General features: G+C 33.3%; 1 protein-coding gene across 3 annotated transcripts; it reads left to right on the plus strand.

Annotated features, from left to right (window-relative positions):
- The first annotated feature begins 203 nt into the window (after positions 1-203).
- On the plus strand, positions 204-25,970 carry CenB1A (Centaurin beta 1A). Of its 3 annotated transcripts, XM_068777017.1 has the most exons (20): positions 204-326; positions 431-547; positions 1,038-1,211; positions 1,982-2,066; positions 3,041-3,184; positions 11,452-11,547; positions 12,833-13,092; positions 13,753-13,869; positions 14,809-15,003; positions 16,080-16,186; positions 16,546-16,634; positions 17,183-17,277; positions 18,854-19,000; positions 19,545-19,615; positions 20,233-20,367; positions 20,690-20,847; positions 21,218-21,331; positions 21,972-22,078; positions 22,949-23,097; positions 23,936-25,970. In XM_068777017.1, the coding sequence occupies exons 1-20, from the start codon at positions 274-276 to the stop codon at positions 23,953-23,955; spliced, it is 2,433 nt and encodes an 810-aa protein (XP_068633118.1). In that variant the 5' UTR covers positions 204-273; the 3' UTR covers positions 23,956-25,970. The 3 variants fall into 3 exon arrangements, with proteins under 3 accessions (XP_068633118.1, XP_068633119.1, XP_068633121.1); XM_068777018.1 differs by lacking the exon at positions 431-547; XM_068777020.1 differs by lacking the exons at positions 204-326; positions 431-547; positions 1,038-1,211; positions 1,982-2,066; positions 3,041-3,184 and adding an exon at positions 10,194-10,331.
- The last annotated feature ends 213 nt before the right edge of the window (positions 25,971-26,183 follow it).

Below are 26,183 nucleotides of genomic sequence, written 5' to 3' on the forward strand. Positions count from 1 at the left end.
TTTTTCTAATAATACATTTGTCGGGCGATGAAGTATATTATTCATGAAGAAAATCGTATTATGCTCCAGGATCATGTTGGGTAGAGCAATTTGTTATCTGTGTAAAATTTAACATAGCTGTCTGTCATTGTCAATTATTATCAATATTTTGATAATAATATCATCTGTGGAAGGTTTATTGTTGGTCAGTTGAACGACGACAATCGAGACTTTTTGTTTTAACTAGGAAAATGTTGTAAAATTAAAGCAGCGTTTGTTGGTAACTTAGTTACAATGAAACCTTTAATCGATTTTGATGAATGTCTTAGAGATTCCCCAAAATTTAGGTAAGAAGCGGAATTAATAATCAATGAAAGTTGCATGCAGAAAGTGAAATTTCAGACGTGATTAGTATATTAATATTCAGACGTGCCTTTACTTGCTACTCTAGGGAACAGCTGGAGACGGAAGAATCTAGCATTGATGGTTTAGAACAGAAGCTTGATAAAGTTCTTAAAACATGTTCTTTTATGATAGAAACTGGTAAAACATATATGACTCATAGGAGGTAAGTTTAGCTTTGCTACATAGTTTTAATTTTGTAAACAATGATTGTTTTAAACAGTTATAATTTTGTGTTTTACATTCTCTTTGTCTACAACATAAAACTTCAATTTTATTTAACACATATATCAAAGTAAATCTATTGTGTCCTTTAGTTCGTTACTTTTGCCATTTATTTCGTATATAATGATCCATGTCAGTTTTATAACTTAAATGATTTATGATGTTAAATATTTATCTTTGACATTCAAAGAAATGAAGTTCTTTCATGTCAGACAGTCATTTTACCTGAGTTTCTAAGTTTAAAACACATCTATCGTGATGATGATATGGACTCTGTTTTGCATCTGCAACTAAAACATCTTTTCAGTACATTACTGAAAAGATGTTTTAGTTTTCTTACCAAAATTTTGAATTGAAGTTTTATGGTCATACAATTAACCTGTTTAAATTAAAACTGTAATATTCAATATAGTTTTTTATTTTGATTTTAGTGCATTCACAAATGCCTTATGGGATTTGAGTAACAGTTTTTCAGAGGACCCTGCAGTCATGTCTACTCTGAACCGTATGATCCATGCTCTTCAAGAAATGAATAAGTTCCACTCAATATTGTTAGACCAAGCTTCTAGGACTGTACTCAAGAATCTCTCTGCATTTATTAAAATGTTAGTATATATTTTTGTTTATAAATAATTGGAAGCAACAACAAAGAAAATAGTAACAAATAAAAAATGACTGCTGCAAGCAGTGGCTTTAACCAAATCTTCTAAATATTCGTATTGATATGTTTGTACATTTAGAAATTTGAATTGGTCATTCCATTATAACTTGTCTTTTGTATCACCATCTTTCCAGCCACAAGATGTCTCCTGCAGGATAAATGTTGTCAGTCCACCTTGTAGGTGGACAATATAAACCGCGCTTGTTTGCCTGTGGCATAAGTGGCCATCTGTTCTGAGTGCTATGTGGTCTGCCCAATGCCACTTCTGCTAGACCATGTACTGGGTTATGTGTTACTTTAGTATGTCCCTTGTACATTTGAAACTGTAGTAGTTATGGGCTGCAGGACTTTGGGGGCTAACCAAATCAGTTATTTTGCAAAATCTGGGTTGTGAGTTAGTGGTTTCAACTGTTTTATTAATAAATATATATATTTTCAAAGTATTTTGGCTAAAAGATTATGGAAGTGTCTTAATTTTTTTATTAATAAATAAATAGAAGAAAGGGCTATTCATAATAATAATCGACCATTTGCAAAATACTATTCAAAAGTCATATATCCACTTTGTATCTCTGATTATAACATCAAATTTTTAACGTAATTATCTATGTCGTTATTTTAAAAATTTCTTGCAGATGTTCAAGTTTTGAATTAGGTACAATTTTACTTATTAAAGGTGTTAAAATGGTCTTACACTTTTTTCTAATGTTGCAGAGACATAAAGGGCGTTAAAGAAAGCAAACACCATTTTGATAAAATCTCAAATGATCTGGATATAGCTTTAATAAGAAATTCTCAGGTAAGTAATAATTGTAAAATTATGTTTATTATGCAAATAGCTGAGCAATTATAGACATATAAAAGGTTATTACATAACATTTATACCAAGTACAACTTGATCTTTGATAAGAATGTAAAGAATTTCATGCAAGTGTTTTATATGGATGATATATTGTAATTTATGTTAACTAGATTTAATGGTAAGGAATATCCTTGTAAGAATAAGTATACAAAATATTTATATCATTATTGTATGGTTTTTTCACAGCTTTCACACACCTAAATATATACCGTAATATTTGCAAAACATTAATAACAAAATACTTATTATTATCAATTCGAACTAAAAGGTGACAAAGGATTGGACATTTTGAAAGTGTATGGAGTATGTATGTTGCTGTGTTGAATATGACGGTATTTTTATGGCCCCTGACCTTTTGTTCTCCCCTATCTTGTAAGGGTCAGGGAATTTACAATTTTTAATTAATTATTTCACATCCCACTTTTTATTTCTCTACTTCTCTTCAGTCTTCTTAGGATCATTCATTTGGTTTTCTAACAAACTTCACATGATCTTGCATACACATCCACTTTTAGTTTCCTCCTTTTCATCACCTGTCATCCTTCACCCTTACTTCTTAAATATCACGGGTATTGGGTTTGTTACCTATTTATCAAAATTTATTTAGTGTTTAAATCATTTTTATTAATGATATTTATAAATATTATTACAGTTTTTATCACATTTAAGGTTATTTATTTTAATGTTTTGTTTACAATTTTATTTTATTTATATGGTTGTATTATGAAAGTGTGTATGGAGAGGGTATGGTGTGTGATTAATAATAATTTATTCTTTGGTTAGAGGTGATAAATAAACAAAACAAACTTTGACTGTCGTGGATAAAGTTCGTTGCATATGATCTCCGAAGGAAATGGAAGAAAATCCATATTTTTAACATGTGTATTTATAAAAGTATTTTTGTTACATAGGTATCGCGGCATAAAGCCAGCGATGTGGAAGAGGTGGTGAATTTACTGCTCGCTACTCGCTCCTGTTTTCGACATACGGCGCTCGATCATGTACAAAAAATTACAATGTTGCAGGCGAGAAAACGCCATGAAATCTTGGCAACCGTAAGTTACATAGTTAATATTAGTTTCAAATACTAATCAATCATTGCGCTTCTGTCATTAACTAGCTGTTCCCTGCCCGTTTCAAGTTTTTTGTGGGTATAACTTCATAAAATCAATGCTTAGTAATCTTTACATGCCAAAAAATATTCTGGGGAAGTTTTTATGACTATTATTGTAGCTACAGATTGAAAATATGCATTTTTTAATGACCACCCCGTAAACCTCCTTTGGGGGTGAAATTTTGTGAACTACGTTCTTGGCTGACTTCTATTCGACGAAAGGAATATTCCTGCCAGATATCAAGTCTTAGGACTTCATGCATAGGTGGAATTCTGTTAAGTATAAAGTTTGTTTGTCGTCCTCACTAAAATATTATTTTTAGTTAAGGAGTTAGTTATAAAATAGTGCCTCTGTAGATATGGAGTGGTAAAAAATGTGTATGTTACTATAATCAAAACTTTATAATTATTTGCAGCATTTGGTCAGTAAAATTTTGGTAAAAAAAAAAATACACTCTATACATACATTTTGAAAGTCGAAATAGCTTTATTACATGAGATTAATACAGCCATAAATAGTCAATATTTCACAGTCAGTCGGTAAATCATTTATTGGAAATAATAATTGAGAATCGCAACTATGTTTGTGAATATGTTGAGTTTATTTTTTAGCTTAAACAATTTTTTTTTGGAATGAATTGCTATGTGAATGCTTTTGTGAAAGTGATCACAAAAAAATACCGTCCGTGTTTATCGTCGGCCCTTCTCAAATCAAGGGACTAAAAACCTTCGTGACCGGTTAAAAATAGTATAATGGGGGAGTTCAATTTAATTATAGTATCTATCAAATTTTTCCCATGATATATACAAGTGACCCCGTAAATGATCCTAAGTGGATAATAACTTAAATTAACGAATATAGTATTGTATCAGTGTAGAGTACTTAAACATACACTATAGCATAGTGGACTTAAACACTAATATCATTATACTAGTGTTTAAGTCAAGCTTAGTAAGGCCATCTTCAAAAAGAGATAACTTGTTGTTGTAATCTTACTCGCATGGGCAACCTTCAAGAAGCTCCGAAACATCTCGTTCAAAATTCCGCAGTGTCTGAAGACGAAGATCATTGGACCTATGTGTGTTTCCAGTGATGACAGACATACGAATCCGAGTTGAGGTAGCTTACGACGGGCCTCAAAAGTCCTTTGGTTACCCAGAGAACAATGGATAGGGCTTTGCTCTGAGTTTCGAGATCGTTTCGAGATGCTCCGCAGAAAAATCACCTGGCTCGAAAAATTGCTCGTCTGAAGTGGCAGGGGGCAGGGCACGTCGCTCGAGCAACTGATGGCCGATGGAGCTGAAGTTTCCGAGTGGCGTCCACGACTCGGTAGATGCGACGTGGGTAGATCCCTTATTAGGTGGACCGACGACATAGTTAAAGTTGCCATAAATTGCTGGATGCGAGCAGCGCTGATTAGTCATCGTGATGATCTTTGGGGGATACCCATGCCTTGCAGTGGGCGTTTATCGGCTGAAAAGAAGAAGAGCTTAAGTGAAATTTGTCGAGTTGATATTTTACATTAAAAACTGATAATAAAATTCAATCTACAATTATACTTTTCTTAGATATATTATTCTTAGAAGCGTGAAAGGTTAATACGCTTTGCGATCTATACTTGTGTAATATTTATGTAGGATATGTTATTTAAAGCCTCTCGGTGACCTTCTTAGCGTAATGCATATTATGCGGATTATGTTACTAAATTAATAGGCAAGGACGCGTTGGTGTATTTTGAGTTTGAAATTTTGACTCAAACCACACAGTTTTATTAAACTAATACTAATGTATAATGTATTTGTAAACATACTATTTTATTAAACACAAATTTATTAACAATTGGAAATCTATGGGGATAGGCATCACCCAGCCGCGGATTTGTTTTGGCTGTAACGATGATGATCTACAGAACTATGGACTAATGAAATAATTAATATGATATTGTTTCTGTTTTCCAACGCTTCTTGTGTTTCCACCGTTAGGCATTTAATAAGTTTTAAGAAAATAGTTAAAATGTTTACACATATTTATATATATATATACACATAAATTTTTACAAAAACTTCAAGTAATTAAATTTGGAATACAATTCTTTTAAAGAAAGAGTTCAATAAGTGAAACATGTAATAAAGCGTGCAAGCTGTCATTCTTTGAAATGTATTATGTGTGTATAAACGTGCATGATTATAAGAACACTATACGAACGCAAAATGTTCTAAAATAATCTTTACTAGGAAAAGTCTGGGTAATTATAAAAATCTTATTGTTCCTGATTGTGTATACGAAAGGATTTTATAAACTATTTTCTGTTTACGTTTAATAATCAAAATTTTCAGCCTACGGCATCCAAGACATATAAGAGATTATATACAAATGTTTATTAAAATTAAAATGAGACACTTCTAAAAATAGTTAACATTCAAATAAATATCCGGAAATAACTAGAAATTATACGCACATCACTAATAAGCAAACGTAAAAATATATTAGCTGAGATGAAAAAAATACATACTTAAACTTTAAATGCAAAATATAATGAAATGAATTTAACTGAATTAAATTCGTATTGATCTTCAACGTAATATTCATCATTATGTCACCCGCTAGAGCCTCTACAAGGCTTATCTCCTTCAAAAATCGCCACGATGACAGGTCTAGCGACAGCATACAGCGATTTCCCGCAATCATGACAACGCTGTGAAAGTCAATCTTTTATAATTTATACACTTTGTGCATTAATTATGTAAGATTGCCACTGTTCACAAAGCTTCCAGAGAATGGTCAGTAGAGTCCTCTGCGTGCCATAATACCACACTGCGATCGATAATGTGCCTGCCAAACGTGGCGATTATGGTGAAGTAATATCTTTGGGGGAGGCCTATACCTTGCGTTGAGTGTCTATGGGATTAAATGAGTATTAAGTCTTTTTAAATATCAATGGAACGTACATTCGTTTTTTAATTTTGTTATGATACACTAAAGTTTGACTACAGTGACATTAAGAATGATTTGCCGATTTCGCATTAGAAAACAGCAAAGCTTTATGAATTGGAGAGAGTTAGAAAGCAGATTAGAATAGTGGCCAATTGTATTTGCCTTGTATTATTTACGTTATGACTCTCTAATATAGCGATGATGTCAAATTTATCGGTGCTTTTGCATCGTAGTAAAGAAACATTCACTTGTTATTTATGCTGCAAAAGCGTCAAACCTACGTGTTAATGAATTAAAATGAAAATATGCCTGTTTACAAATACATTGTAATCTACTTTGTACGAATTATTAATAATTTCAACATTTCAAAGAATTTATTTAACACATTACTTGGAATAGAGTCGCATGACGGGTTTCGGTAATGCGTAACTGGGTTAAGTATCCAATTTACATTACTTTACTATAATAAATGAACTGAGTTTTGTTTTGTTTGACACGAATAACACATGTATGTTATTTGCCGAGATATTAATTTAGTTTTAGTAACATATTAATTTTAAATAATTAAAAATCTTTTACATATCCAAATCTACGAGGAGATCCGTAGACAAACAAAAATAATGTGTACATAGCGCGCAGAACAGATAGCCACTTGACTTTGTTTGTTTTGGAGCGGAGACCACAGACTGGCAAGCGCAGTGTAGGTTGTCCACCCACAAGGTGGACAAACGACCTGTTTAAGACCGGATGATGCTGGTAATATGCTGAACCAGTCGCCAGGAGACAAGGATTACTGGTAATAAAGCACCATATGCTGAATAATAGAAACGCTGGCTTATTTCCAATTGCGGAACTATCACTTATACTAATCTTGACCTGTCCTCCTTTTTTCATGTTTCGTTTTTCTTAAAGTTGATCATTGACTTTAATCAGAACAAACGTTTATAAAAATAGAATCAAATATAGTTTATTGCATATCAGTAAAACAAATATAAATAGAAAAAATAGTAAATAATTATTTTGAAGTGAACAATGAATAGTCTTATCACTTAAAGTGATTTCTTTTATAAAACCCTTATAAGGACATGGTTTTTAATAATGTTTGCTATACTAAGAATTAATTTATATGTCAACTTTCTTTATATTATTACTGCAATGTAATAGGTGACATCATTAAATAATTAAATATGACACATAAAGTAATTAAAATGTTTGGATACATTAATATTCTTTCGATTTCACATAAATGTATTACGTAAATTAAAACAATCATATCGTATATACCGCGCGATGTAATTCACGTCGACGAGTCGGTGCGGTCATTGAATAACAATAAGTTTAGTTAATTGTTTAATTACGACATCAGGCCGTTACGTCGTCCCACTGTGATACCCTGACTATGATTTCAAATGTATGCATACGTGAGAACCTTTTACACTATTCAAAGGTGCTTTGAAAACAATACCAGCGGTAACCTTCATAGCCTGTTTTATGCGATTCTTTGTTTTTTTTTTTTAAGTTTGTGTTACATCGAGTTCACGTAAAAAATTCCAAACAGTAGTTAGTTATGGAGACGAAGTTCGCCCCTCTCATCTGTATATCCGAATACTAACCGCGTCTTGTGTGACATTCCAGGTCATTCATTGATATAAGTCTAATCACATTGGAAACCCAGGCACTTTCAAAGACATCTATAGCGACATTTACAGTTGGCGATAATTGTTTTAGATCCTTGCCAAGTTTGAATATTCAAATTTTCGTTTCTATTTGTAAAATATACATTTATTTATTTATGATCTGATAATAGCGCTGCACTCGCCAAATTGCTTACCAAGCTATAATCTATGGACTATATAGTGGACGCCCCATAACTAAAATGATGAATATAATAGCAAATGCCCTGGTTAGTCTTTCACAGGAATCCTAGAATCTAAATATTAAACTCGTTTTGAATGACAGCCCAAACAAGGATCTCGTCCTTTATCGGGGGATCCAGTCACGTCTGTCTAACCTACCTTAAAGTATAACAGGATTCCAATCATAAATAAGTGATGTAGCAGTCCTCATTAGGGTTTCTGAGGGAGACCTCGAGCTTAGTCACTTAAAAAGCAAATGCAGAGGTTTGCATTTTAAAGCGCAATGGAACTGCAAATGTAAATTTTGATTATTTTTTAGATTTATATTGATAGTGTATGTAAATATTTAAATAAACGTATTATATTATTTATATGTCATTATAGTTTGTAGTAACCATTCGTATATTTATATGAGGTGTTTTTTAATCTGCGTTATTATTTTCTTTTTTATTAAGATTTATTCTTTCTTCATTTTTTATAATATTTACTCATTTTACCTACCTTCATTAATTTATCTCTGCACCGCCCAAACGGTTAACTGCCTTAAGTATTATGCTGTAATACATAAATTTTGTAACAAGTGTTTAAATAAATAAATAAATGCTAACCTGTAAACTGTATTTGTTAACGACAAAAAAAATACTTTCATAATCTACCTATAAGCGTTTACTCTTTTTTATTTGTAGGTGTTACATTGTGTTTGTAGTACATTTGATGTAACAACGATCGTTGTAATCACTTCTTTGTTTATAATTAATTAATTCTTTACTAAGCGTTCGACGGAAATATTTCTTAGTCATTATATTTCCTGGCCTTGCGTAAATCGAACGCATCAGTGACTTGATCTTCAGAGGATGAACTTGAACTTGGAAGATTAAAATATGACTTCGTCGAATTGTAAATTTTATATAAAAGTAGCTATCGCGACAGACTTTGTGCTATAAAAAGCTATTGGCCTGACGCGATCTATTAGAGAAATAAATAAATAAATAGAACGTCCTAATAATAAAAAACGATTACTTACAAAAATAACTTTTCCTTTTTACACGTAGATTAGTAATAATATGATTTTATTTTCTTTGTAATGATTTATTTTTTTATTTAGTTTCACACGAGAAATAAACTTACTAGACGTATGAAAAAAAAGCGTTTTTTATCTTACCCCTTTGCAATGAAAATCTATCCATATTTTCTCTCAAAAAGAATCTACAAAGGTGAACGAAAAAAAACACAAACTTAGAAAAAGATAGCGAATTGCCAAAGCAGTTGTTACTATTGTATATTATGCATGTATTTTATAATGTCTATGTATGGATTTATTTATACATATTGTATACACAAATACTAATTGTGAAAGCGGGTATTAAGGTTGTGTCCCATAAATTAACGTCTAGTTGAAATCTGATATATTATAGATATCTTATAGAATAGTTCATTACAGACATAGTAATTTTATATAGAGAAATGTCTGTAGATATGTAGATATGTTTTTTATTATATGTAATAACTGCGTTCATCTTTTTTGATTGTTTGTTTCGTACGTAATAGAAGTTGTCTCTGTGAATATACAAAATCATTGGTTATAGGTGTTGAGGCTTTAAAGCGGTGAATGTATAACTCATTTTCCAGCAAACCAACCTATTTCTAATCACCATGTATAAAGTGATCACTCTGAAGTATATTACTTCAATTTATTGCTTTCATTGGTATGAAACAGGCTATTAACTTTTAGCGGCAGTCTGTAGGGACCAATAGAAGTAATATTTAATTTACTATATATACTCGTAAATTTTTCATGTCTATGCGTATTTTTAAAAACTTTTCTTGCCGTATTATTATTATGTTATTAATTATTTCTGAAAACATTGTTTTCGGTATGGCTGTACCGTATATGTTAATTTGATGGGGCCTATAATCAATCAACTTGTATGATAATTAAAACTATCCTTAAAAAGCGAGTAAAACAATTATAAGCAGAAGTAATTAAATATAAATCGTTGTCACAAGATAACGTATCTTTTATCTTTTGACAACAGTTTATTGTATCATATCTACAAAATAAATGCACCTGTTAGTCATTACGTTTACCAATGCGAGGTGTTCTTTCAATAGTTTTTGCGACCACGCCCACTCCAATCACAAGGTTAGTGACTAACATTAATGTTTCGTGTAATCCATTTTTGTCGTCTTTAGTGGACGGTTATGCGTTTAGTTGCATTAATAACTTGTTGCTATCTATTTGACGGTCCGCCGCCCAAGTGTGAAAATATTCGTATTTTAAATGAATTGTTGTCAAGGTAACTTTAAATTCTTTATTATTTTTTATGTTTACATAGTACGCAATATTTAAAATTTTTAATACTATAATTAAAAATATTATTTTTTAACGTTAACTTTCGTTCCTATTGTAAATCTATGGGGGTGGGTTATGTCCAGCTGTGGACGACCTGCGGCTGAAATAATGACGATTAATTTAAGACGCGTTGAGTAAAATCGCCATAGTTGTTTTAACATTAAATAGTGAGGAAAAATATTTTTGGTGAAAAAGAAATACTATTCGACCAGTGGTTCATTTTTAAGTCATTTTTAATCCGTGGTTTTACATTAAAATCTTTAAATTGACTCTTAAATTTTTTTAATATTTTATAATACATATCATTATTTCAGCCGTAACGTCCACTGCTGTACATAGCCCACTTCCATAGATTTCCAATTGTTAATTATTTTCTATCGAAATACGTCGATTACAAAACAACACTAATTTTCGAAAAAATTATTGTGTATTAGTATAGCTCAACGGTTAGTAGAGACTTGCGATAGTAGGTCGCAGGTTCAATTCTCGGGATATTATTCATTCTATATGCATTAATTGTATAGGATTGACTGCTCACGAACAAGTTTCCAGAGGGTGGTCAGCAGCATAGTCCTCTGGGTACCATAATACAGCACTGCGATCGCTAACCCTTCTGCCAAGCGTGACGATTATTGTATTCTGCCATAATTATCTTGAGGGAAGCCTATGCCCTGTAGTGTGCGTCTTGGGCTGAAACGATGACCACGATAAAAGATGTCGAAGTTACTTTTATCAATAATATTAAGATGGTATCTTTAATTTTTTAGATAAAAGATAAGCAACGGGATTTTCAATTTACCTAAATTTAGTGAATAAAAGAAACTTTTTTACTTGAAATACTTGTCGTTAAAATTTCTCTTTAAAAGATTTGTCAATAATCAATCGTAAAAAAATACATATAAACAGTTAATATTATCATTTACGCACGTAAACAACTAATCCGTATGAAGGTTAGAACATAAACTGCTTATATACTCACTCTCAGAAGAGAGCAGAAAATATTTTATTCGAATCAATATATTTTGTTATAAATAGCTTGGTAAAGATTAATAATTTATTTTTAGTTTTTATCATACATGCAAGCTTGTTGCACGTACTACCACCAAGGGGCTGACTTATCCGAAGACTTGGAACCGTTCCTCAAATCAACTGCTGACGAGGTATGTGTTTAACTGTTTACTTACTGTTATATATTTTCGACATCTACAGAACGAGGGTAGCGCTAGACTGTGGTGATCTTTGGGGGAAGCCTATGCCTTGCAGTGGGTGTCTCTCGGGTGACGTGATGATGATGATTATTGTATTTAACAGACGTAATATAGTGGGTTGGCAAGTTGAAGTGAATGAACAGGACTCAGCGCACAGAATATGTGGCCACTTGGGGAATTAAGGTTCTGAAGACTGAAGATATTACGGACCGGTAAATACATCGTTGGACGGCATTTTAAAAAGACGACTTCCCAACCTTGTAAAGGTCTTCAAAATCGCTGGAAGTGGCACGCTTCCAACCGATCCTATTAGAAATCTACGGGGTAGGCAGTAGGGGTGTCCAGCTGTAGACATCCAACGGCTTATATAACGGAAGATTAACATAAAATGATTAACAATTATTTTTACAGTCAATGATAAAATAAAATATTCTTATTCTTATTACGTACAACTAAAAGCGAGCGGGATAAAATAATGTACTATGCCATGTGCAAGTGGAATCAAAATATTTTATTAGGGTAACCACTACGTATACTTATACTTTATTTTGGCTTGACGTTGATTTATAACAAATCCGTTATACGCCGTCTCTTGAATATAAGACTCATTAGCGCAGTCTTTCCAACTTTGTATTATAACATTAAAGGCAAAAGTATGGCTACAATTATTAAAAGAAATATAACATTTCATAGGAAACGCCTCGTGTCGTTAAATAAAAATAAATTACAATAGGCGCAGTTTGATCTTTTTTTTTTCGGCTCTAAAGATATCTTTTCAAAATCATCATCATTTTTTCCATAAGACGTCCGCTCTACGCATAGGCCTCTCTTATATTTCTAATAGGGCCGGTAGGAACCGGGCTCTATCTGTCCGGCGTGTATCGACGACCACAACAGGTCATCGGACCACCTCGAGGGTGCGCTTGCCACTCCAGAATCATAGTGCCATGTGGACAGTCTATTGCCACTTCGACTTTCCAAATTGCAGGACTGTGCCGGTTACTTTTGTTCATCTACGGATCTTCTCGTTCCTGATTATTTCTCGTAAAAAAATTTCGAATATAACTCTCTAAATAGTTCGTAGAGCCACTGTGAGCTCGCTGAAATAAATCATCACGTTCCACTGCCATAAGTCATGGTTACATGTATTGGGCATAGATCCTCGTTTTCGGACACAGACAGCAGCGGAAAATGGTTTGCAGATTCCCGAACGTTGATCTAAATGATTTATTTTCAGGTGACTAAAATGCGTAACGATACAAAAATACTCGACAAGGAGATGGAGAATCGTCACACAATAGTGAACAGCAAAGATACAGTCCTTCCAAGCTGCAAGGCTCACGACACTGAAGCGGATGGCAAGGATGGTTTACTCAGCACTCCCTGTCTGAAGAACTTGCCGAGGATGCAGGGCTATCTGTTTAAGAGGACGTCTAACGCGTTTAAAACATGGAACAGGCGATGGTTCTATCTATATGACAATCGATTAGTGTACAGGTGAGTCGACGTTGCGGTTGTCGCGAAGGCCGAATGAATTAGTACCCGATACTCCGGTCACGGTCTGTTCAATTGGCGAAATCCTATCTGTTATGTATATAAGGTGTAAGATCTTGAAAATGGTGAATATATTGCTTATTTGCGCTCAGTGTATGGCATAACCTATCAATATCAATGGTTTCAGAAATAATAAATAACGTAATGAATATATAGTAAGAAAATGCTTTTTCATATTTTGGATTACTACATATTAAAATTAATTATTGTTTACTATATGTTCTTGTACTGCTAGAACTTATTGCCCTGTCGTATTCCAAAAGAAAAGCCAAATTAATGCAAAATTTCACTATATTTCACACATTCACTCACTCCTTTACACCTAATTCCAATCATTCTTTATGTAATTGTTTTAAGGTCCTTGCTGAATGCAAATATCAATTACAAGTTTATTGCTAATTACTTTATTTTTGGAAGATAAAAAGCACTCTTTTTGCACAGTTGTTTCAATACGATGGAACGCAAATTTTGGGTAGCTAGAATATGAAATATTTTTGAATTTGGAATATTAAGCGAATATTTCTTGTTTTCGTTCAAAATTACCATTATTGAGATAGTTAAGAATTAAATGTACTAATTATTAACTTCTTTGGAATTTCACAGAAAAAGAACAGGAGAACTAAACGTAACTGTAATGGAGGAAGACTTGCGGTTATGCACTGTAAAGCTGGTGATGGACGGAGAAAGAAGATTCTGCTTCGAAGTGTTGTCCCCCTCTAAGTTAGTTAACGTATTCAAAATTATATATCGACTGTGGGGTATCTCTAAGACACCAAAAAACTGAGATCCGTGGAAGATAAAAATAAACTGCCATGTTCCAACGACATAACAACTTGGAGTAGTAATTACTAAAAAAGCTTAAAATGTTTTCGAAGCTATGCCACCTCAAACCGACGAGGCTGTAAATTGTCATCGTCATTTCAGCCGAGGAACGTCCACTTCTGGACATAGGCCTCTCCCATAAATTTACATTACTTATAAGTTCAGAAGCGGCCTGCATCCAGCGTTTTCCGACGACCTTAATGAGGTCATCTGGCGCACCTTGTAGGTGGAACGTTTATGTTGCACTTACGGGTCCTTGGTTTCCACTTCAGAGTGTTGTGCCCCCAGCGGCAAGCCGTTCTGCACGCTATTTAACCTGCCATCTGTAAATATCAACGGGCTAACAGCTTTTATAAACGAAAACCAATATTAATTTATTAATTAATGAATTTCTCAATATTGAGGTGCAAACAGATTAAGCCTTTTATATAATGAAAAAATGTAATTTGAATAAAAAAATTTACGGGTTTCCAATAAATCAACGTTACGCTGAAATCGAGCGATATTGCACGCATTGCCTAATTCCAGATACTTATTTAAAAAAACTAAATTAATTAAAATCTTCAACTAAAGTCGTTAGTTGGGTGTAGTAATAATTTTGGTTACATGGACATTTATAAAAATTGCTATATTGTTTCGAAATCAAGCCTTTGCGATATGAATTTTTGTGTGTCGTTTCTCAAGTTGACAAGAAAGTAAAAATAAGGTAGTATTTTTTTTATTCATAGTAATAGCAAGAATATCAGATGGTGCATACAATTTGTTTACTTACTTACATAAAATTTTACGAACTCGTGATTTTGATTTTTTTTTAATATAAATTCTTTTTCATTGCAGGAGTCATATGCTACAAGCGGACTCTGAGGAGATGTTGAGCGCGTGGACATCTGCCCTGCAGAACGGCATCAGGTCGGCCATCCAGCAGGGACAGAGTAGGGACAATCCCGACTCGCAGATAGTGCTCGTGCCCGACGACAGCCGCCTCGCTAACGACAACTCCAACGCCAACAACGCGAGGATGAAGAAAATCAGGTAACCTTTATTGTTAAAGCGATTATAAAATTAAGTCAAGAGTCTTGAGAAATGTCTGTCGAAGAATTTGTGATGTAATATATTTATATAAAATAGTACACGGCAAAATTGATCCACCTCAAATATTTTGGTCAATAAATATAAGTAAATCTCGTCCGTGTACACAGACGCTTATGTAACCACGTAATATTCGAATGACCAAAGTGCCGAACAAATCTATGTTTCTTGTTATATTTATCATTGATTGTCAACAGAGATTAGCGTCCGTGCCTTTGTTTTACATTGACGTTATTTCAGATTTTTCCCTCATTTTTGTACGTTACAGTGTTTAAGTAAAAAAAAAGGTCTCTTAATCTATCTTAGAGGCGCCCTAACAATGACAATTCACCTTACGGTTTGTGCAACAAATTCAGGTTTAAACTCCCTATATACAGAATACACCTCTAGCATATTCGACATATAGACTTGAGTCAAGGTTCGGTGGTTTCAATGAGAAAATAAATTAATGAAATAAATTTATATAAGCTCATCCAAAAAATTGTTAGATGTACTGTTAAAGAAAAATTAAAAATAAATAAATAAGCAAGTTTCATTCACATGGAGGCCATAACTGTATGTCATCGAAGTAATTATTATATTGTACAACTGTTTTGTGAATCTAAATTAATGAAAAAATATATAGCAAGCGATTGCCTGTTGTAATGATATGTATAGTTGCTTATCTGTGCAGGGTGAATGATTATAGGTGTCAGTAACCACTCTGAAATACATATTTCATTGTAACATTACAATAATTATATTTTTATATTCCAATGGAACAGTCCAATAACTTATGGCAGTAAAGTTTGCTGAGTCATATAATTAACAATAATTAACTTTAAAGTGTAGTAAACAGAATTTTTCTTAGTATATAATTATTACGTTTATTGGTTTTTGAATAGGATGTACCAGATGTACATTAATTAATAGTAAAGACAGCAAATGACTTCAACATTTATCCCTTAGAGCTTTTACTTAATCTCCAATCACCTTGTATATGTCATAAATAGTACAAATTTTTTTAAACTAATTTTCAGGATATGGGAGCAGCTGTTAAGTATACCTGGTAATAATTATTGCTGCGATTGCGGCAGTGCCAACCCTCGCTGGGCCAGCATTAACCTGGGAATCACGCTTTGCATTGGTATGAACATAAACTTTTGGTAATCTACAGATAATATAAAAAATGGTGAAATGAAAATGGTTGACAAAGTTTTTATAAAATTAATATTTTACGACAATTTATACTTATCGACTAAGACTGTCTATGCTTGATTAAACAGTTTGGGAGATACAATATACCTAAATATAATTACACGATAAAAACAATTTTGTACATAATATACAATGAATATCTAAATCTTTTTATATGTGTATACCGAAGTGATATTTCTCTTCCTTCGAGGTAAGGGTAGGTTTACCATTTGCACGTAATTTTGTTTTATGAAAGCACAAACATTTGTCATGCAATATGTCCCTTTTTTATTGAAGCTTTTATTTCAGCTTGTTCGGGTGTGCATCGCTCTCTAGGAGTGCATGTTAGTAAGGTGCGTTCGTTGACGTTAGACGACTGGGAACCAGACATTATTAAGGTAATTAAATAAACAGATTAGCATTTACTTTATTAAATGACTTTAAAAATTATTTTGTCCACATAGCCCGTCTCCCCGTCGGTTTAGCGGCTTCAAAAACCGGTGTATAAATAACCTTAGGAACTTATGCTCGGGCTTCTCAATCCTAGTTGCTGCAAAGAGGATGTTAGCGCATTTCCATATCAAAGCATTTTATTTGTTGTTCTATTTTGATTTCTCATTATAGTATTGCTTTTAACATTAGGAGGTCTCAACCTTAGATTTCCGATAAAACGAGATAGAAGCAGCTTATATGCAGAATCTTCATTAAAAAAGCCTGTCAACCTTGTGCTTGAATGTCTTACGCTGTGCTTACCAGTCCGTGGTCTCCACTGCGGTACCTTTAGACTAGCGGCTTTCTATTCTGCACGTTATATGGACTGCCCACTCCTACTTCAATTTACCAATCCACTGGGCTATGCTGGCTATTTTAGTTAAAACTTTTACAATTTTTTTTAGAATACATCTGATAATAATATTAAAGTTACTTGTTTTAATATTTTCAACAGGTAATGGCAGAGTTAGGAAACAAAATTGTTAACCTAATTTATGAAGCTAATACTGAAGGATCCACCATTACCAGAGCTACACCGAATTGCGAAACGTAAGTTGTCTTTAATAATGAAGATATTGCATTACAAATAAATATACCTAAAGACCACATAACTTAGTTGAAGAAGTATGTTCAAGTGACTAGGAATAAAAATATTAATGATTTGTATGCGATACAGGTAGAACCTCTTGGTTCTACCTGTACTGCATACAATTATAGCAGCGAAGTCTCTCTTTAACATGCTGAAGGATTTTCAGCATGTTAGAGAAAGACTCATTCGATAATATTTTTAGAGAAATCTTTTACTGTTGTTGCTGTCAGATTATAGAATGAGCTACTAGAACCAAAAATATGAGCTAAATCTTTGTCAGCATTTAAAAAGATGCTAAAAGAGCACTTTCTTGCCTTCTAAAATAGAGTATTGCGTTATATATGTATTAATACCCTTTTCCTGTAAATATATATATATATATATATATATATATATATATATATATATATATATATATATATATTTACATATATATATATGTATATAAATATTTATGTATATATATGTATATATATATATATATAAATATATTATAAGTAGGTTTGTATATATGCTCCTTCATGTCTCTTATCTCCATCCAAAGGTTACCTGGTAGAGGTCGCCTCGAGCGATAAGAACGCCTCTTGTACCTCTAAATAAATGGTTTTTTATTAGTTATCTATGGCGTACAATATTGTACATAAAAATAAAAAAGACTTAGGCCTGTAAAGATTGAACATTAGCTTATTCCTGAAATCTTTTTAATGTTCATTTAAAATTGTTAGATAGAGTAGTCTGGCCCTGGTTCTCCTAATAAGGCGATGGACCCGGCAGTTGCAATAAATCCATGGTACATTGAGAAGTTACGTCTATTGCAAATGCAATGAAAATATCTGTACACATTTTTTTAGTTTAGAAAATATATTTAACCTTTTTTAACATTTGTGTAATGGCGAATCAATAGATGTATACCATGTCATCATTAAAACACATGCGATATTCAGGACTTGCAAATACAGTTTCCCAACACCGAACTTAAGTTGGGATTAAAATAGGAAGTTTATCTCTGTCATATTACTGAACTATTAAGACATAATGGCGTAGATATTCAAAAGGAACGGAGCGTAGCACTGTTTCATAACGCAATAAACAAGACGTAAATACTGAAATGGATTCCATTAAACAAATCTTTAATAAACGTAAAGAGAATACGAGCTGTGAGATGGAGTTGCCGATAAAGCTCAGCTAACATACAATTCAAGGGTTGTTTATGTATTTTGTGGACTTTACCAATTTACATATTTATTTATTTTCTTTTTTACTCTATGTTATGGCGGATTTAAAGTCTTGTAAGCAATATTTAATCAATAGCACATTCACATTAACTTCTTACTGTATATTTCAAATCTTCGCCGAAGATCACAAGCTACGTAGGTACTTTGACTATGTTTTCGTTTACCCATACCGCGTTTACCAGCTTGTGGTCGTCACCCGAGAAGCTTTCGGTTACGTTACGTTCCCGCTCTTTGCCATTTCGGACGACTAATTATATTAATGTAAATTTAGCTAGTAACAAAATGAAAAACGGATTTGCAGGTCCGTGCGTGAAGCGTGGATCCGCGCGAAGTACGTGTCGCTATCTTTCGTGCGTAGCGTGACGAGCGCAGCGCAGAGTACGCCGGAGGGATCGCCCACGCCCGTGCGCAGTGCCCGCCGCTGGTCTGTACGTCGCGCGAGACGTAGGTAAGCGATCTATGAAGTAGCATAACTGCCTGTCTTTCAGAATTTCATAAGTTCTGCAAGTTAGTGGTATAACATACAATCGATAAGAACAAAACGTAGGATCAAAATAAGGTGTTAAGTAACCCCGACAACGAGAAACCACAAGTTCAATGTATTTAAAGAGTAAGGTAGCGATAATTATGGAAAAAATAATAGATACAAAGTAAAATAAATATGCTATGATATAAGAACCAAAGGTAATCTGGAATGTAGATGGGGGAAGTAAACCGATATGTGAAAGAATATCGGAACGTAACGAATGAAAGATTTTGTGAAGAAAGAGAGAAAGAATCTTTTATAAAAGTAAGGAGCACGATTGAAAAAAAATCTGAAAAATTATCTATACCCGAAATGTAACGTCCTTATTCTTATAGCAGGGGAACAAAAAAACCTTTGACTTCATTTAAGAAGATGTCCGTGCGTTTTAATCTGTAATGTTCAATATCTTCATCTGTTATTTCTTACCTTGATACATTTGTTACTATAATATAAAAAATATCAACAGGGTTCGTGCACCGCCGGCAGTTCCAGAAACTATAAAGGATGAAAAAAGCGACGTGAACAGTAATACTAGTGGTAAGGGCGTTTATATAAACCATATTCCAAATTAATGGTAGTGGCAAAAGTTCATATGTCATTATTAATCCGGGTGTCATCGATGCGAGAACATACTAGTAAATATAAGCAGTAATTTAATCCGTTAAAATTAGTCTAATTTTATGACTGACAATTGACCATGCGAACATCGTTTCGCCTAAAAATAAATGAATGAATAGATTTCGGATATTAAAATTAACACAAAATGTGTGTAAGAAAATGAAAAAAATATTAAAATCAAGTATTTAATGACATGTTAGTAAGATATTTGCTTATGGACCGTGTATTTTGGTGCATGGGTTGCAAAATTTAGTGAAGCATGTTTAACTATCCTAAAGTTTTAAATGCTGCAGCAAAGAGAACTTTGTTTTTTTATTCAAACGAATAGATAGATTTTGGGGCTAATTTTTAATGTTATTTTTTATTTTCCTCATAGTACTTATTATTCCTATACTGGTCGAAGAATAATAAGAAAAATCAGTAAATGTGTGTGTCACTAACATGACTTTGTTTTGTGAAAATGTTTGTGTAAATCTATAATAAGTCATTATGCGTTTATTGGTAGCCGAATTTGTTATTATTAAAATATGTTTTAGTGTCGGAAAGTTCGTGCAAATCCGACGGTAGCCCGGTGCTGTTAATCGGCAGTGAGTTGTCCAGCGAGCGCGGCGTGGACCTCAGCCTGCCCTCTGATCATGACTCTACGGAGGGTGAAGACGGCGATGACCTTGGTGAGATTTGCTTTGTTCATATATAGATGATACACAACAAACGCTGTATCTTTGAACTGTATGTATAAGTGGCGCTAGTAGTCGTACAAAATGGCGCCTGTCGGTTGAGCCAGGAAATAAATAATAACAAACAATGTAGATCCATTTATGCATATTGAAGTGACCATTTGTGTACGTTTGATGGTACACAAATGGTCACTTGGTCACAAGTGGTCACAATGGTCCGAGCCGATGGTAGTTTACTATTTATTGTGTAAATAATTGACGATTCGAAAAGTTTGTGGTTGAATAAAGATATTTTTAATTTGAATTTTGTTGACAGAGACGGAAGAGATATCGAATTTAACCGCTGCGGCGGTGCTATCGCGGGCTGCACGTGCTCACAACGTATGCGTGATGCGGGCTGCGCTCGCCGCGGGGGCGGAGCCTTCGGCCCCTCGCGCACGTCTACGCACCCCGCTGCATGCTGCTGTGCTTAGTGTAAGTACACACAATTCCCGCTGTCCCCACACGAGTGACAACCCAAGGTGCCTCTAAAGGGGTCCTTAATTATAGTTATACCATGGAGCATTCGCCCTATCTACTGGAACGTAATTAGTCGCGGTTCACTATAGAGCCCGCATATAACAAATCAGGAATAAGATAAAATAGAGGAATAAAAGTAAATTAAAAAAAATTACAGAGAGCAAGCCACAATTCGCGCAGAATATCTGAATGGACTTTCTGTAGCTAAAATTTTCATGGTTGATATGTTTATAAACAGAATTTTTACGACGGTGATTTTTTTGTAATTATAAATAAAAAATAGGTTATGTAGAATGTTTATAATATCACTAAATTTTATTTCCAGGGCTCCGTAATGGCGTGTTCATTTTTATTGTTGAACGGCAGCAAACTAAATGCTCAGGATGAAGACGGAAAGACCCCACTGCATCTAGCCACCGAAGCGGGCCACACTGGACAAGTATGTGGTAACCTTTAATATATAATTATTATGGAGGTGGCTTTAGATAGGTACTAAATAGATAAATCAATACAAGAAGCTATATTTTTTATTAAAAGTCTACCAGCACACAAGCAAGATTTGTCGACATTACTAACGTAATTTTTGTACTTACAATACACTTCCAACACAATTTCGGGTTATTCTCTTATAACATCGACTCTTCGGCTAACGGCGTAAAATCATCTTAAAAGATTCAATGCTCCAGCGGCTCAATCGACAATGATCTCTTTTACTTTCTGCCCATGTCGCCGGTATTTCGAGAAGTCGTTATTTATACCTCCCAAAAAACTAACAATATTCGTCTAACTACAACAGTTAATGTTTAACAATGTTATGGTGACAAAATGAGTTCTCCAAATATAAATAAAAATCAAACTATTTTACAAAGCGGTTACGCCGACTAATCTATGATCATTATGCTGTCAATTCAAACCCGGGAAATTGTCGTTATAGGTAAAAGTTCCTTCCATAATAAGCAAAATTTTTTAGTTTGAGGTATATCCCATCTCTCATATATGCCTGTTTTAAGATAATATATTTTCTAAACAGCTAATAGTAATTTTAAATTAAAATTAATTTGTCTAATATGTGGTTACAGGTGTGCCTGTTACTGCGCTATCGTGCTGACCAATCGATAGTGGACAACGAAGGTCGTACGCCACTGGATATAGCCGTGGAACACGCCAACGCTGATATTGTCACTTTGTAAGTATACTGATATAATTATGAAAATTTAAATCAATAATAAATATTTATTTATATATTTTAAAGTTCTTCTACAGATTACACACTAAAGTTGTTTCCATGACCTTTGTCAACTTTTTATATTAATTTTTTTAAATTTTATTTTACCATTATTTTTTTCAGGTTGTATTTATAAATTTTTAGCGAGTTATAACCTGTGTTATGGTGGATTTATTGCCTTAAATTCGGCATTCTATACCAATAAACCACATATTGAGTTGGCGCAGAGATAATTAATAGGCAGGTCTATAAATGTTATTATGTTACCTTTTTGCACCATTTTTCGTCTTTGGTTTATAGTATAAGACTTGTGTCAACTTCCATTTTTCTTCATCCGGTCGTGTCAGGATGCCAGTTAGCTTTGTTCTTTCCCATACTTCTCTATTTCCAACTTTGTGTTTTGGTTTTGTCCTTAAGATATTTCTTTCCGTGACTCCGACATCTTGCAGTTTCACAGACATATATTTCTTTATTTTGGTGTCTAGTTCTTTAGACATTTGATCAAATGGCGGTATTAATAATAAACACATACTTAGATAAGATATCTTATTTCCTACCCAATACCTAAACCTAAATAGAGATGATATTCGCTCGTTACTAAATATGTAACTATCGCCTTGATGACCGGTCTTACGCTGCATCCAGCGACATTTTCCGACATTGATGATGTCGTCGTTACACCTAGAGGGGGACCTACCCATTGCCGCAACTACTGCTTTATGATCACCACAGAAAAGCGTGTTAATTTTATTAGATATTACTACTTAGTTTAACATCTCGAACTTGTATAAAAAGCGGTCTATTTATGTGGCTGTTGGTTGTGATGAACAGGTTGCGGTTAACCAAGTTGAACGAGGAGATGCGCGAGAGCGAGATGTCGTCCAACGACGACACCTACAACGAAGTGTTCCGCGACTACACGCAGCTGGCGCACTCGCATCCGGAGCGACTAATACGCGCGCGACACAACAACAACGACGGTGACTTCACTTTCTCTCCTTAATTCTTTCTCTCTTATATGAAAAATAGAGTTAGACATGTGAAAAATATAAGAAATAAAAAATAAACTCTTCAATTTCATCTTAAATTAATAAATCCTTCATGGTTCTATACTTAGACGCAAGCAAAAATAATGTTGCGTTTAAATCTAAAATTAAAAGTATAAATAAAAAAAGCATTAAATGTTGTTATAGCTTTTTATTCGAGTTTTTAGTTAATCAAAATGTGGAGTGCTTATTTAGTTCTCATTTATATTGATATTGTAATGTATACACAAATTGATAATTTTTCATTTAAAAGTAGCGATGTAGAATTTCTGTCCGGCTATGGCTAGTATTCCTAGCTGGTGGTAGCTTACTGCTTATAACGTTAAGATAATTGTTGATTCAAGAGTGTGAGCTAATGCTGCCTGAATAAAGATAAATAGAATTTGTCAGACTGCACTACCACAAAAAAGCTAGCTGTTCCCCGCCCTCTTAGCGAACTTAATGAATGTCTCGCAATCTCCTTTGCGGGTGGAATTGTCGTAAAATCCGCAGCCTGTACGCAAGAGACACCGAAAATAGTTCTCATTGTTAATTTATCTATTTATTGACTGTTGTCGATTCGCGTTAGTTGCACCAACAGTTGTGAGTGTAATGTTTCAAGTTATGATTTATCGGATCTCGTGATGAGTATAATGGTGAAAATGTTATGTATAAATATCATAACTTATTTCATAATAATAATTGTATTAATAAAATTTGGAATAAATAAGTTAATATTGCGATCGACACATACTGAACGACGCAGCTATTTTTAATACAATTATTTTTTCAGGTGAACAGTCTAGTGAATGATGAATAAGAACAAAGCTCTATCGCTTAGGGCGGTGGTGGCGTCAGTGAAGTCAAAGGTGATGTTTGAACAACGTACGACGCTTGCTATACTATACACATTATTTAATATGTTGTATCATTTTTGTCAGAGATCGGATATTTTGCTGCATGTTTACCTGAAGTTGTTTGCAATCAAATAAATTATGGAAGCGGCTTCTTTAATATACTATAGTGCAACGGAAACGGCTGTAGCAAAGCAAAGAGCCGCACGTGTGGGCAGCGGACTGACGAAAGGAGCGGGTGATGTACCCCCCTCCCCATCTCGCCGCGTGCATATTTTGGCGTGGTACAGCGGTTTTGGTAGCACTATGACAGGTAAAATAAACATAGAGAACTATTATCGAAGTTTCCATTTACGTGTAATATAGTACAGTATAACTATACCTGTTCTATATTTGATTACTAAGGTGCTTGTAAGAAAGTAGCCGACTTAACTCAGCAGATTGTGAAATTGAAACAGCTGGAGCCTTAAAGGTCTGGAGTGTAGAGCAAGCGCAGTGTACGTCCACCCACAAGGTGGACAGACGATATTGTTAAGGTCTTCCTGGCCTCTGTAAGCCTACGTCTAGCAGTGGACGTTATACGGCTGTAATAATGATAAAAGTTCTTTTCATATTAAAACTTATTTAAATATGCATTTAAATATGTCATCTCTAATTATAATGCAAACATTTTTTGGAACTCTTTATTATATTTATACTTGTAGCTTTCAATTCATTGATTGTGATAAAAGAATCGAAAATATTGTACCTTCTATCAGTTCTGTTAGTTAACGAATGCTCCGGTAGATTTTAAGATAATCGTCGAAGATATAAGGTTTTTAATATTTATTCTAGGGCTTACATATAAAGGCTCTGCGAGGCCCACCTATATAGCTACATTTAAAACAATTTAATAATATTACTTTATATATAATTGTTTTTCACTATGTGGTCCGCAACAAACTAACAGCAACTCATATACATTCAGAGAAAAACAGATTGGCATACCTCACGATGGTTTTTCCGAGCCTCTATGAATCCACACTAAAAATATATAAATATCTAATTGTTGAAAACTAACGGAATCATGTTATGAAAAATTTGCATTATTTTTATGCATACACTGTTTGTTATGTATAATACAATGCAACAAATATTTATTCTTTCGAAAAAGCTTTGCTAAGCACCTTGAAACGATCACCGTTGATGTAACGTACATACACTATACCACATACACAAACACATGTAAATAAATATAAAATGGAATTTGCAAATGTGAAAATTTTTGGTCATTTATTACAAAAATATAGAAATGGAAATTGCAAATGTTAACATTTTTAATAAAAATGTAAGATGAAAATATGGACATTTTTTGTCATTTATAACAAAAATTTAAAAATGGAAGATGCAAACGTTCTCCCAACTTCGTAAACTTAAGTATGGTGTTTGTATTGATGAAATGATCAACTCGCAGCATTAAGTATGGTAAATAAACTGTATCTGTTAAGACGCTATCCAGTAGAATAGGCAGTGCTAGCATAAACAATTGAAACACTAGTTATAAAGATTATATTCGAAATTTAAACTTATATCCGTAAAGAAATAAAGGCACTTTTATAATTAATTTTATGGTGTTGCCACATTATAAACATTATTGCCATTAATGATAAATAACTGCCAAATTTAAATATTTGTGTAGACCTCTATTAGAATTTACATTTAATTGAAGGCTAAGAGATGTGCCATTTTGGTGTAAACAGGAGCAAAACCTCCGTCTTTTTTTTTTAGTAATTTAAATGAATTTCCATATTTCTGTAAACATTGCTTAAGATGTCTATGAGTTACAACTTCAGGATTGCGGAATTTTATTTGTTGCCAAATTTATTAATTCAACACTTATATTCACTTTCGTAATAATAATGTTTATGCCATATGATATAAGCGACGATGTGATTTGCTTAAATATATTTATATATTATACCAAAGAATTTAATATTGGTAGTAAAGAGTTAAGAAGTATTTTCTTTGATGGTTAAATACTATCAAATTTCATTTAGGAACAAACAATAATAAAGTAATTTGAATTTATGAATTAAAAATAAAAATAAAATTTTACGTTTAAACGTAAAATATCAAATTGATTCTACATTCGTATCAACGATATTTATATTTGCCTTGAAATTTGAATACATATATTTTTACACTCGC

The sequence above is a fragment of the Battus philenor genome, unplaced genomic scaffold (genome assembly GCF_028537555.1).
Source record: "Battus philenor isolate CCGP_79_NKW_IND1 unplaced genomic scaffold, ilBatPhil1.0.hap1 SCAF_13, whole genome shotgun sequence".
In the NCBI taxonomy this organism is placed as follows: Eukaryota; Metazoa; Arthropoda; class Insecta; order Lepidoptera; family Papilionidae; genus Battus; species Battus philenor.